Source organism: Phodopus roborovskii, unplaced genomic scaffold (assembly GCF_943737965.1).
Source record: "Phodopus roborovskii unplaced genomic scaffold, PHOROB, whole genome shotgun sequence".
NCBI lineage: Eukaryota > Metazoa > Chordata > Mammalia > Rodentia > Cricetidae > Phodopus > Phodopus roborovskii.
Genome location: NW_026126517.1, coordinates 35,944,642 through 35,959,284, shown reverse-complemented (window position 1 = coordinate 35,959,284; position 14,643 = coordinate 35,944,642). Strand labels below are relative to the sequence as shown.

General features: G+C 40.5%; 1 protein-coding gene across 2 annotated transcripts in view; it reads left to right on the top strand.

Moving 5' to 3' along the window:
* The first annotated feature begins 5,413 nt into the window (after window positions 1-5,413).
* Window positions 5,414-14,643, top strand: part of Bbs4 (Bardet-Biedl syndrome 4) — a 32,987-nt gene continuing 23,757 nt past the window's right edge. For both annotated transcript variants that reach the window (XM_051197617.1, XM_051197618.1), the window contains exon 1: window positions 5,414-5,438. In XM_051197617.1, the coding sequence (XP_051053574.1) occupies window positions 5,415-5,438 (24 nt within the window). In that variant the 5' untranslated portion in view covers window position 5,414. The remainder of the gene's footprint in view (window positions 5,439-14,643) is intronic.

The window sequence follows — 14,643 nt, the reverse complement described above, 5'->3', positions numbered from 1 at the left end:
CCATATCTCTAGTCCATTTTCTTTTGTATTAAGATTACTGAACTTTTCTGATCAGTATTGACATCTTTCGTTAAATTCAGATAATTCACATATTTCTCGTGTTCAATCTGTTTCCTGAGATCAATGCTGTGTGTAGATGGCTTTGCTATTTTCCTCTAGATTTCAGATGCCTCCCTACCACTTGTTTTAATGTGCATGCTTTTCATTTAACTGTTTTTAAGTTCTCTGGTTTTTTTTTTTTTCTAATCTATTAAAATTATCTGATGACCTTTTCTTCATTTCTCTTAGTTTCTTTTGTATTTAGCCTTCCATTACAATTGTGTAGTGACCATTTACTACCAGTGTGTCCCACTTCTTTTTCCAAGATGGTTTCTCTTTGTAGCCCAGGTTGACCTGAAACTCACTCTGTAGACTACGTTGGCCTCAAACTCATAGAGATCCACCTGCCCCTGCCTCCCAAGTGCTGTTAAAGGCATGTGCCACCACCCAGCTCCCACTTCTTCTTAAAAAGGTTTATTTATTTATTTATTGTAATTACTTTGTTGTTGTGAATGCTTTGCTTGCATGTATGTAGGTGCACTACATGCATGCCTGGTGCCCAAGGAAGTAGTGAGCCTCCATATGGGTCCTGGGAATTGAACCTGGGTCCTTTGCAAGAACAAGTGCCCTTAACTATTGATCCAAATCTCCAATCTTAAAATTGTTTTTAGATTTATGTATTTTATGTGTTGTGAGTGTTTTACTTTCACTTATGTCCTTGTATTACATACATGCCTGGTACTTGTAGTGGTCAGAAGATGACTGTCTGGGACTGGAATTATGGGTAGTTAGTTGTGAGCCACCGTGTGGGTGCTGGGAACCAACCCTGGGTCCTCTTCAAAAACAAATGTTCTGGGCCAGGCAGTGGTGGCACATGCCTTTAATCCCAACACCTGGGAGGCAGAAGCAGGTGGATCTCTATGAGTTCGAGGTCAGCCTGGTCTACAGATGTAGTTCCAGGATTGCCAAAGCTACCAATGAAATCCTGTCTTGACAAACCAAACCAAAACAAAAAATGAGTGCTCTTAACCATTGCCATGTCTCCAGCATCTTTTTTTTTTTTTTAAGGATTTATTGTTTTTATTTTATGTGTTTGTATAGGAAGGACTGTTTATATGTTCACCACAGAAGCCAGAACGTGGGAGGGGGTCAGATCCCATGTAACTGAGTTGCCTAATATGGATGCTTGGAACTGAATTCCAGTCCTCTGTAAGAGACACACGTGCTCTTAACTGATAAGCCACCTCCAGGCCCATTGATTTTTTTTCTTTTAATCCACAAATGGAAGCATACCTGTGTTTACATTTTGTTTATGATCTAACATAAAATTTCCCTTAATATCAGAGTGCAAAACTAGCCACACTACTTAGCCATAACAGCAATGGTGGAACACACCTTTAATCCCAGCACTCTGGAGACAGAGTCAGATAGATCTCAGTTCAAAGCCATCCTGGGCTATATGAAATTGATCCAGTCTAAAAGAGAAATAGAGCTCACACAAAGGTGATCCCAGCAGTAGCATGCCTTTAATCCCAGCACTGAGGAGGGGGTTACAGGAAGGGATATGGTTGGGCAGAGAGGAATATAAAGTGGGAGGAAACGAGCTCAATGCAATCTCTGGAGCAGTCAAGTTTAGTCAGGATTGCCCATTCAGTCTGAGGTAGAGGTAAGAGCTAATGGCTGTCTGCTTTGCTTTTCTATCTTTCAGCTTCACCCTGATAGCTAACTCTGAGATTTTATTATGAAGACTAGAATTTCTGCAACACATATATATTCTTCACCTTTCCCCCATATAATCTGAACCTGCGTTTTTCTTTTACATCTTCAAGAATTTTTACAAACTGCTTAATACATCTTACAATAGCATTTTGTCTTGATTCATTTAAACTGTCCTTTGTGATAGACATTTGAATGTGTCTGGGATTTTTTTTCTCACAGGCAAAGCACTGTTTATGCTTGCCGACATTCTCCACTGATTACTGTTATTTATGCTATCATGAATAAGAAATATTTCATGAAGGATTTTTGAAAAATATGAACACTTAGTGTTTTGTTTTTTTTAAGTGGCATTTTCCTACAATGTTGAATGTATTCTTGGAGTTAATGGGAGTGTGGGTCCTGAGAGGACTAGATATTTCTAAAGAGACCTGAGATTGTAGAGAGTTGCCCAGCAGATGACATCAGAACAAATATTGGCTGGGGACCTTACAGTCCAGAAATTAAAATACTAAAAATGGAGAAATTTAGCTGCAGCTTCTTTAAACTTACACCAAAGAGATGGAAGTTAATGCTTTTCTAATTTTCTTTTTCTTCTTTTCTTTCTCTTTAAATATATATAAAATTAAAACCTTGGTTGAGGGTATTGGGGGCTGTGAGCTACCATGTGGGTGCTGGGAATTGAACCCGTGTCCTCTGGTAGTCAATACTCTTAACTGCTGAGCTATCTCTCCAGCCTCAGCAATTAATGCTTAATTCTCTCCTGCCACAAATCAACTCCATAATTTTAACAATCTAATAAGCAGGGCCACGTTACTGAGAGTTTGCTAAGGGAATGAAAATGTGCATGTGACACACAAAACATGCTCTGAGGAATTTCTAGGACTTTTTTTTTTTGAGGACATTCTAATTACCTAATTGAAACACACTAAGTTTGATGAATGCAGTTTGAGAAACTAATGCCCATTTTATGAAAATGGTAGCTCTTGCAATTAAAAAAAAATGCTTTACCTTTATCCTAAGGCCTGGGGTCAAAGGTTTGTGTAACATGGGTCAGTGGGTAACAGTGCTTGTTGCCAAGCCCAATGTCCTGAATTCCATCCTCAGGACTGACAGTGGAAGGAGAGAGCCGAGGCACCACAGTATGTGCACCCCTCCTCAGGATAAATAAATGTAAATTTAAAACATAATGAAGGCTTCTACATGTTAAAAATATCATTTATCCTTACAGGACCCCTTCCAAGGAGAGAAATAAGATCATTAACTTCTACTAATATCATCATCCTTAAGGTGCTGCTTCTTAGAAACTGGCTGAACAATTCACCTGATTAGTTTTTGCCTTTTGTTTTTGTTTTTGGGGACAGGGTTTCTTTGTATAGCTTTGGCTACACCTAATTTGTTTTTGAGGTTAGAAACCTGGCAGTATTCCTTTAACAAGAATATTTCCCTCATTCATCAAGATTAATTTCTATGATAATAGGTTTACTCTAGCTACTTCCTACATTTCTTGAAGGTTCTTTTATATAGACTAGACTGCCCTATCTTGGGTGATCCTTTTGTCTCTGTCTCTGTCTGGGATTACTGGCATGTGCCACTGTGACTGGCCTATTTGTTTTGGAGAAAAAGTCTTACCATACAGCTGAACCTAGCCTGGAACTCATATGTAGTCCACAGTAACCTCAAATTCATGAAAATCCTCCTGTTTATAGTTCTCCTGAGTGCTAAGATTGCTAGGCCTCCTTTTTTCTCCTTTTTATTTATTTACTTATTTTTTGAGACAGTGTTTCATGTAGCCAGACAGGCTGGCCTGGAATTAAATCTGTTCATGAATTTCTTGTCTTTCTGCAGCCTCTCAAGTGCCAGGGTTATAGATGTGTGCCACCACCCACCTGCTCTCTCTCTCTCTCTCTCTCTCAGTTTGTTTGTGTGTGTGCCCCATCTCTTTTGTCCGGGCAAACTAACCTTTTGTAGATTATCAATTCTTATCATTTTTTTTTTTAAATACAGTCTCATTATTTAGCCCTGGCTATTCTGGAACTCTGTATTGTAGATCAGACTGGCCTCAAACTCACAAATATCCACTTGCCTCTACCTCCCAAAGTTCTGGGATTAAATGTTTGCCACTACACCCTGCTAATTCTTGGCATTCTTGTTTCGTTCTCCACTCAATAGCTAACAAGAACTCTTTATCTGTTCATTCTGATCAAGGTCTTCCTTGCTCAAAACTAGGTGCCTTCCCACTGTCCTTTCTAACAGACCCCCCCCAATATGGCCTTGGTGGGTCTACACCATTGGACTGTACAACCTCCTCAACCATAGGAACCAACACTTTTGAAGTTTTTTTTTTTTTTTTTTCTTTTCCAGCCATACTGTCCTCTTTTTGCTGCAAACTAGCCAAGCTTTTTCCATCTTCAGGGTCTTGGTACAATTTCTCCCTCTGCCTTAGAATTCTTCCCTGGGCTGTACACTTCTGAAGCCTGTTTCCTCCAGCTTATAATGCCTTATTCTGTAGATGTGATTTAAAATCTCTGACCTAGAGAAAGCTTGCCTTGCTAGTTTAGGTTGAAACCCTGATTATTTTCTCCTACTGTTCTACAATTTTCCTTCTTAGCAGTTATCACAACCTGGATGCTATGTGATTTCATTATTTTATCTTTATTACTGGCATAGATAATATGTCTATATAGTGTAAAATTAAAGTTGTAAAAAGTCTACCTCTGTTCTTTGCATCCTTGCTACCCAGTTCTCCTCTTTAGAGGTAGCCATTTTTAGTATCTGAATATCCTTCCAGAAATATTTTCCAATAAAGAACTGTGTAAACAAGTCTTTACTTTTGTTTTATCCTTATTAACATAAATACTATATGCACTTTTGCACCTTGTCATTATCTGTTAGTGTGCTTTGGCAATTCTTATCATGTAAATAATTGCCTCCTTTCATATGCCACACAATATAAACTTATAATTTATTTAATTTCTACTGTTGGTTACTTGGGTTGTTTTTTAGGCTTTGGTTTATTCCAAACAATGGCACACTGGATACCTTTGTATGTAAAGCCATGTCAAATGTCTATACGTATAGAATAAATTCCTATAATGAAACAATTGGGCTAAAGGTTATGTGTATTTTTAATTTTGGTAGTTGTTGCTAGCCTGCTCTTATTGGAAGTTTGACCATTTCATTTCCACTAATGAGGAAGAAGCATGTTTTCCTCACAAATACGTCAGTGAAAAAGTTTGTTGTCAACGTAAGAGGTACATCAAATCTCTTGCATTTCTCTTCCTGGAAGTTTTATTTTTGTACGTTTAGGGGCTACTTGCATTTACTGAGTGAAATGTTTCTTCATAAGCTTGGCTTCGTTATATAATGTCTGACTGACATGCTACACTCTAAAGTCATCCAGACCGGTGCAGCGATCTTCTCTGACTTCCGGCTGCGCATCCCCTCAACTTTTCCTTCCGAGTTACGCCATCTGTGGCTGCCTCCACGCTGTGGAGACTCCTGAAGTTCATCCATCTCACCGTACCTAACTTCCACTGGGCACCCTACTTCCTTCCTGGTTCAGGTTCCTCCTTCCTTCCTCGGCCTACAACTTCCGGTTCTCCTGGGTGTCCGGGAAACGGTTGGCTTCCGGTCGCGCATCGGTGGGCGGAGTCAAGATGGCTGAGGAGAAGCTTAGGATGGTAAGCGCTGAGGTTCTTTGAGGTTTCGTGGCCGCCTCAGGGCGGGCCCGGCAGGGCAGTGTGGCCGGGCGGGGCGCCGAGGCCCCGCAAGTGCGTACACCGAGCCCCTTGCTGAGGCCACAGGGAATCGACGCGGCCAGGCCTCGCTCCCCGCCAGGCTGGGTGACTGGGAGCCTGTGCAGTGCTTGCTCTGTATTGGGTCTGCGCCTCCATTGGGCAGAAGAGCGCGTTTTTCATTGGAGATTGCTGTTTTTCCTGCTCTCTAGTTTTTTGTTTTTTGATCGGGGGGCGTACTGCACCTTTGCTAGACAGGTTTTGATAACCCGTGGATTAGAAATTTGATAAGACGAAGCCTAGAAGCTCTCATCGCCCCTGCCCTCTCTCTCACTGCGATTGACCCATGTCTTGGAAACGTGCTGTTTCAGAATTGAACTGTTTAATTCTGTGTTTGTTAATTCCACAAAACAGCCTACGTGAATTCAGGTTGACCCTTTAGTAACCGGCTTTTTGCATCACTGTACATCTCTCGTGTCTTTGCTTGTTTGTGACGGCCTTGCATTTACATAGTATTTGCCCTGTAGTCCAGGCTGCTTTCGGATTTGCCGCAATCCTCAGCCTTAATCTCCCTAGTGCAGGGTTTAGAGGAGTGCGTCATCACTCCCGCTGAATTTTTTTAATTGTATAAAATTGTACGTTCATGAGGTACAGTGTGATGATAATCAGCACACGAGTACTGTGTATAATGGTCAAATCAGTGTAATTAGCATTTCTATTTTAGCATTTATTCTTTGCGGGTTTGGAGCCTTTAAACTGCTTTTCCCGTAGATCTTTATAGAATGTAAATTTGTGAAGAGTAGCCAACCTACTGTGCTGCAGAACATCGTCATTTGCTCCTCTTAATTATTGGTCCTATTATTGAACTTTTCTCTGGCTCCATCTTCTCCTTTTCCTAACTTCTTGTTCTCCTACTTTCCCAACCTCTTATTCTAGTATATTTTCCCATAAAAATCAACTTTTTTAGCTTCCACAGAGGAGCAAAAAGGTGCTTTGGCTTTCTCTGCTTGATATATTTTCTTAGCATAATTTTTCCCACACTGCTGCAGGCTAGACCTCACTCTTTCATGACTAAATGATATATGCATACCACAATTCATTTACCCAATTGTTTTTAATCCATTGTTGGGCACCTCTATTATCTCTTTGATAACAATGATTGTATTTTCTTTAGGTATGTACTCAGAGGTAGTATGATAGCCAGATCATAGGGATTTTTGTTGTTTTGAGATAGTTTTCTCACATATCCCAGACTAGCATCAAACTGCCTTTCTTTTGTCTCAGCACCAAGCTCTTGCCACTGGGCAAGGCCTGATTATTCTATTTTTAGTTTTAGGGTTTTTTTTTTTTTTTGGTGGTGGTTGTTTTTGTTTTTTAAGACAGGGTTCCTCTTTGTAACAATCCTAGCTGTCTTGGAGCTTACTGAGATCCACTTGCCTCCTGAGTGCTGGGATAAAGGTGTGCGCTGATGCCACCATCCATTGTCTATTTTTATTTATTTATTTTTTAAGGAATATGTTCATAATTAGACCAAATTTCTAAGAAAACTCAAGTATGAAACCTTGTCCCTTACTTTACTGCTGCCTTTCAAACCATGCCCTGAACTAATATGTTTTTTTTTTAAAATATATTTGGAAACACCATGGAAATATAGACTAAATTAGCTGTCTCTGGTTGACAGTTTTATAATGTAGTGTTGTCTTAGGTAGGGCCCTCTGTTTGTAAGACCCTAATTCAGGGGTCCTGTTTGGCTGATGGGAGAGACACAAACACTAAAACCAGGATATGCAACAACCAAGAGGTGTTTATTGAACGAGTGCACACTTGGGTGTCAGCAATCTCCAGGAATGCTGAACACCCCCCCCCAAAGGGTTCAGGCTCCTTTTTATAGAGAAAGACCACAAATTAGCACACATGCATGGGGCACAAGGAGATTGATTACAAAGTATGATCTCATGCTTGAGAGATCACCCAGGTGTGGACCTGTTCTTTAAAGGAAAACCATAGAATGACTTGGAAAGTCCCCAAACTGTCTGTTGGCCAGGTGTGACCCAGACAGGACCGTTCATATGGAATCATTTGTTCCAGGGTTGGGGGCCTATTTCCTTGTTGTGGGCCAAGGCCTGTGAGAAACTTTTTATTCCTTTTTTTTCTTTGCAAACTAAATTCTTTCATACTCTGGCTTTCTCTTGGCTGTACATTTAGAGCCTTCAGTTATTCCACAAAGGTTTGATGATTTAGTACCTAGCCCTATTTAACAAGATCAGCCTAGCATATAACCACTAGCCCCGTCACCATAGTAACTTTTCTTGTTCTCATAATTCCTGATCTTCCCACCCATGTCAATGTCCATTTGTGATTTTCTGTATTCTGCTTGCAAGAACTATTCTCTTGCCCCTTTCCTACATCCTTGCTCTGCAAACTAAAATCTTTCATGTTGTTTGCCCTTTTATTTGCAGAATAATCACAGCAGTCTATAATCAAAAAACTCAATACAGAGAAGAAAGTTCAACACATAAGCTAAAAATTAAGATAGTATGATTAATGTTACTGGGGTGTCCACCAGAGAAGACTTTTCAGACATTGATTTAAACCAATAGAAAGTCTATTAGCTGACTGTCTGGAGACTACACTAGGTGTTCAGGATCCCAGTGTAGCACCAAGCCTTTCTTAGGGTGAGCTTTTAAGCACAAATCCATACTCTGGGTTGACTTACTTCAGTTAATAAGAACAGTTATATGGAAGCAGAACCAGAGAAGCCAAAAGGGAAAGTTAGTACATTTAGAGACTTTCCCAGAACTGTGGACTTTGGTAGATTATGCCTTAGTTTTCATTTTGGCAGGTGATGCTTTCTGTGTGTTGAGTTTTGAGGCTTGAGTGGTACTTCCATCATGGAATAAGTTGTGCTAAGGTCTTGGGCCTACTAAGGTCTGGAGGCCTGTTACAACCATAGGGGAAATTCATAATGTACACAATCCTAAATATTAAATATGAAGAGTAATATAATACCACAATATTGCTGTACTATGCCTTTTTACTTTCTTTGAGGTAGGGTCTTAGTATGTAGCCCTGTATATCCTGAACTAACTGAGATCCTCCTGCCTCTGCCTCCCATGTGTAGTGCTGGGATCAAAGGTGTGTGCCACTGCACTTAGTATGTATCTTATTGCTATAAAAGATAAGTGTATAACAGACCTTGAATTTAATTTCTTTGATGGCAGAAATTGGGCAATATGTTTGAGTATAATTGTATTAGAGAGGATGGCTTTAATTTTGAAATGACTTTAATACTTGATCCTTCACTTACCTATTTTCATTGTTACCACATTTACTACTAGAAGTTTTGGGGTTTGTAGTAATTTTGTATTTTCAGTGCATGGAAACTAGAATTTCAGGGGTGAAGTTTGTCGTTGTCGTTTTGAGACGGGGACTCACTAGGTAGCTTTGGTTGACCTGGAGTGAGATAATGTAGACCAGGCTGACCTCAAACTCACAGTGATACTCCTGTCTGTATCTCCCATGTGCAGGGATTATTTGTTCATTTAAAAAGTGGCTTACAGGCTAGAGGCTGGAGAGTTGGCTCAGTCGTTAAGAACACTTGCTTGAGGATCCTCCTGTAGAGGATCCAGGTTGGGTTCCCAGAATCCATATGGTGGTCTTCATTTTCTGACAAAGGAAAACACATACATCTGTAGATAAATGCTGTAGATTTGGAAGAGAGGAGCTAGAGGTGTAGTGCTTCCCTAGTACATGTGAGCAAGACAAAAACTAGAACTACAACAGGACCAAACAGATACCAAAAACAAAAATAAAAGCCCTTACTTTCCCTACTACAGTCCTAGCCTTGGCATTGCTGTCATGGTTAAGAGTTGTTGTAGGATATGCCTGCTGGTGAATTGCTGGATCATTGCAGCGTAATTGTTTATAGGAAATTCTTAAGGTGTTTATCATAACTTATGCTTCTACCAGAAGTTCTTTAGATTGCTTACATCCTTAAGACTGCTATTTCATTGAAATTTCTCAGTTATGGTAGATATAACATTATGCCTTACTGTTATATTAACTTGCATTGTCCTGATTATTGGGGTAGAAAATCATTGGCTATCCCTTCCTGAGATACAGTGATTCTTTGTGTTGCTTATTTTTGTACTTTTATGTTTTCCTGATTGGTTTGTATTGTAGTTTCTGCTGCTAATCTTTCGTCATTTGGGGGTTTTGTAAAGCAAATACCTCCCCATAATTTTATGTTCATTTTTGAGGCAAAAATAAGCCTTAGACTCAGTTTCTTTTATACACACCAATAAGACAAATTGCTTCCTATACCGAATGTATGTGTGGGGTTTCCTCACACTTAAACAAGGGAGCAGTTCTGCAGCAGCAGATGCCAGCTGGATGTCCTCTTAAATTTAATTCTATTCTGGCAGTACCAGAGCTCAGCCTCCAGGACTGCCCCATTCTGTGCCAATTGAGCTGCAGCTTGTTAATTTGCTTCTGAGAAGCTGCTTATTTATTGGTTTGTTATAAAGGATTCTGATGAAGAGATATATGGGACAAGGTATGGGAGAAGGAACTCAGTTTCATGCCTTCTCCAGCTTTCCACCCAGGAACTCCCATGTGTTATCTCTCCAGAAACTCTAAAATTTGTCCTTAGGGGTTTTTTTTTATGGAGGAAGGCAAGGAAGAATAGGGAGGAAGTAGGAGGAGACATGCTTTGAAGCCTTTAATAATGTTCTGGTAGTATCCTGACCATTGAGGAAGTAACAAGAGTTAAGGGTTATAAGCTAGTAACCACAGATTTAACTGTGTGTGTATCTATATATCTCACAGCTCTTCTGTGAAACAGAAATTGTGTAATGTAATTGAATATGAGCTCTTTTTCTTATTTGTTTACATACTGTTTAATCCTTACTTTCTGTATACTTTATTTAGTCTTTAGTCTATTCTAACAAATTTTCTTTTTGAATGTTTCCTCTAAGGTCCATTTTATCTAGTGTGTTAATATTGATATTCCTTTTTTTGTATTTTCTTGACATATCTTTTCCTATCATTTTTCTTTACCTTAACATCTTAATGTTAACATGCATCTAGTTTTTTTTTAATGTTTTGCCATATTTTTAATAACTTTCTGTAAATTTGATGTATATGTGTGCGTGTGCATGTGCATTTGTTGTATATCATACAGCACATGTGTAGAGGTCAGAGAACAACCTAAGGCACTCAGTTCTTCTATGGAGCCTTGAACTCAGGTTGGTAGGCTCGGCAGCAGGTACCGTTACCTGCTAAGCCATCTCACCAGCCCTAGACATTTTTGTTTGGGGATGAGTTCTTTCTGTGTTTCTTAGGTTGGCTTCAAACTCTTTAAGTGATCCACCTGCCTCAGCCTCATGAGTAGCTGGGGCTATAGACACATGCCACTATGCTTTGCTTAGTATTTTTAAAGATCTTTTTTGATTTTTTTTTTCTTTTGACTGGAGAATTTTGATTTGCTTTTCTTGTCCTTCTGTTCCTCTCATTTTAAGTTGGAAGTCATATACCTGGAGCTGCAGTGTAACCTGTAGTTCACTCCACCAGTGTATCTCCTCCTTGACCTTGTGATTCTAGTACTTGCTGAGCTTCCTGAAAAGTTACTTGTAAGTTTCCTTAGCTCCTCCAGTCCCATCAGGAGGGAGTGTCAGTGTTGTAGTTTGGAGGAAATAGCTACACAGCACCACACTACTTCTGCCAGCTCTGACATTCTCTCAGTTACTTTAGAGGTGTGGTGCTGGTTATTTTCCTCCATTTTTGGTTTGAATATTGAGTCTTTGGCCTACTGTGCCAAATAGTCATTTATTCTCAGAGACTTGATAAGGTATGAGTTTACACTGCTCATTGCTAATGTGAAATTTCCCTCCATGGCCAACCAAAGACAACAGTAGCAGTAATCTGTGGGCTTAAGAACAAATGTCCAGAAGGCAGTTTAACAAGCATATCATGTTTGTTTAATAAGATGTGAATAGTTGCTTCCCCACTAGAGCCTATGAGTTCCACAGCCACAGGTGTTTGTTTTAGCTTATAGGACCAGACAGATGTTTCCTCTAGTGATGCCAGCCTTCAATCCAATCAGAAAGTAATTGATTACCCCAGTGGGTACCTCATGCATGTTGGTAGTGGAGTTTGCCGGTCCATAGCAGAGCAGGACTGTTAGCAGTAGTCATCATCCACTCCCACCTATCTGCATATTGCTTTTCCACATTTGGAAATCCAGCCAGCAATGCTGGAGCTCCCAGATCAACCCTTACCCTGATATCTCCATGTCCTCCAACTGAAGTGTGTGGTGTTTTAAGCAGCAGAGTCCTCCCTCTATATTTCTGGCTTGCCTCCAACAGCAGTAGCAGTTGCCTGTATTGTTTTAGAGGCATTAGGGACCTCCTTAGCCAATAACTCATGGGAGGTAGCCCACTCCTTATACTAGGATTTTTACCCAACAACCTTAATGATGCCTGAGTGACCTTTCCTGCCCATGGTTGTTTTTATTCTGATTCCCTAATTGCTATTGTTACTGTCTTTCTAGATGCTTTTTGAAATCTGTATGACTCTCAACACCTAGTATTATATAATGAACGCTTTTCTTTTGCATATATTTGTGTGTATGATGTGTGTATGTATGTTTCCATATGTGTGGGCTTACATCTATGGTGGGTCAGTGTGCACATGATGCCTGTGGAGGCCCAAAGGTATGATAAATGGTCTTTCCTTGTTGCTTTTTACTTCTGTTTATTGAGGCAGGGTCTCTCATTTGAACCCAGATTGTTAGCCAGCTTTTTAAGAGGATCTTGTTTCTGCCTGCCATACCTACCCAGCTTCTATGTGGGTTCTGGGTATCTGTATTCCAGTTTCCACACTTGCAGGGCAAGCATTTTCTCCATGAGGCATCTCCCAGCACTAATGAAAACTTTTTATAGAGGGTGGGTAGGATCTGCTACAAGCAAGTGCCAGATGGTCTTGGGTAGCTAAGGAGATGCTAAAAATGAAATGTTAGTAAGGTTCAATATAGCATGTAAAGATCTCATCACTTGTGTTGCTTTTTACTCAAAGAACAATGTTGGATACAACAGTTGCACAGGTGGGTAGTCCTTCATAACCTACAGTCATTCCCATGAGCATCCTGGGTGCTGATGTACACCTTCCCACCTCTAATAACCTTGGCTGGGGCTGATTTGTGTTGGTAAGCTTGATTCATGCCCAAGGGGAAGCAGGGATGTGTTTTGCCTGCTGTGTTAAATCTGCATCCAGCAGGCTCTGGGCCAGCACTGTGGCACTTACCTTTCCGTTACTAGACTGTTGGAAGGATTTTGGCCTGCATTAATCAGCTCTACCTGCAGTGCCTTTTCTTACAGTGGAGAAATGGACACCACATATTTTGGAGAAATAGCTGTTCACCTCTGGAACAATCCTTTTTTTACTTCCACTTCATTGATGCAATCTGTGAAATTTTTACTTGGGCTTTAAAGTTCCCCAGAAGTTTACTGATACCACATTTTTGTTGTTGTTGTGGTTGTTATTTTTTTTTTTTTTCACTCTTGTTCAGCACAAGTCTTGCCACATCTACCATGTAATGTCCTGGACAGAACCCATTATCTGCTTTATTTTTCTCTCATCCCCATTTGGATGCTTTAGCACCTTACAAACTAAACTTATGTATATGCCTATTAAATTACATCTTCAAGGGCCTCTCCTATCTCATAAAGATCTCATACAACCATGGAATTCAACAAAAACACTAAAGCCCCATGCCTGTTGAGTACATGAAATTGGATGTCTCAGCTGTCCCAAGCTGGTGCTGGAGCCCCAGGGAAATCCTAGAGGGCTTCCAGTTTTTAGTTTGCACTGGTATCCCAAAGAAGTAGGTTCTAGCACCAATGAAAGAATGGCTCATGAACAGGATAAATGAACTTGCCAGTGAGACTGAGGGCAAGCTGGCAAAAAGCAAGTTTCCTTCTGTGGGCTGTCAATGGAAAGTGTGGCCCAGGTTTAGTGTGGCTCTTCTAACCAAGAAAAAATCCCTAATAGGTGTGCCCATCTGCTTATGTTTTGGTCAATTCCAGATGTAATCAATTTGACAACCAAGATTAACCATCATAGTATCTGTGTGAGTGCAGGCACACATGTGCTAAGGCATGCATATAGAGGTTAGATGACAACTTTCAGGATCCAGTTTTCTATTTCCACTCTTGGTTTCAGTGATTGAACTCAGGTTGTCAGGCTTGCGAGGCAAAAGCTTTTACCTACCTGTGGAACCATCTCACCGGTCCTTTTTTCTCTAAAACCTTTTTTATATTTGCGTGCGTGTGCGTGTGCGTGTGCGTGTGTGTGTGTGTGTGTGTGTGTGTGTGTGAGCGCGCGCACGCGCTCATGCAGTAGCACACATGTGGAGGTAGGACCTTCTACCATGTGGATCCTGGGGGCTTGAACTTAAGCTGTTAGGCTTTCTGAGCCATCTTATAGTGCCTTCAGGTCCAGTAGACTGGGCATCAAATCCTGCCTTTCTCATGCCTAATCCCTCAGTAATGTTTGTCCCTCTATTGTCTTTCATGGGCCTCAGCCTGTAATAACCAAGTGTCCCTAATGACTGATGTGAGCCAGTCCATCAGAGACTTTATTTTCTTTGTATTGCCTTAGGTTATGCAGCCTTTTGTTCAAGGAAGGATGGGTAGTTATATTACTGTTTTTCTACTTGCACAGCACTTGGATTGATCACATCCACCTCCATGTCTATGGTCTCAGGCTATAAGAAACTCTTTGATTCCCTGTTTAAAAGTCTTCCTCCTGTCCAAGAGTTCAGATGGAGAATTTTCCATAAGTATCACAGTTTCCTATTCAGGGCCAATATTGAGGCCTTTGCACACTGAATTATGGGTTTTCCCCTTCCTCTGTCTTGAAGGTCAGACTTGAGGGGCATCTTCTCTCTTCTGTGTTCTTCTACACTTCAGTTCTTCCTCTGAGTTCCAAGTTCTTGGGTCCTAGACAGAGTGCTTCAGATCTCACTTGTATTCCTTCCTTTGTATCCATCCTGTCAGCTGTAAGACATGGCAAGGTAGCTCTCCATCTTGCTCTCCCCCTTTTCTGCCAGATCAGAGGCTATAAACTGAAATTCTGAGCTATGTCTGATTTT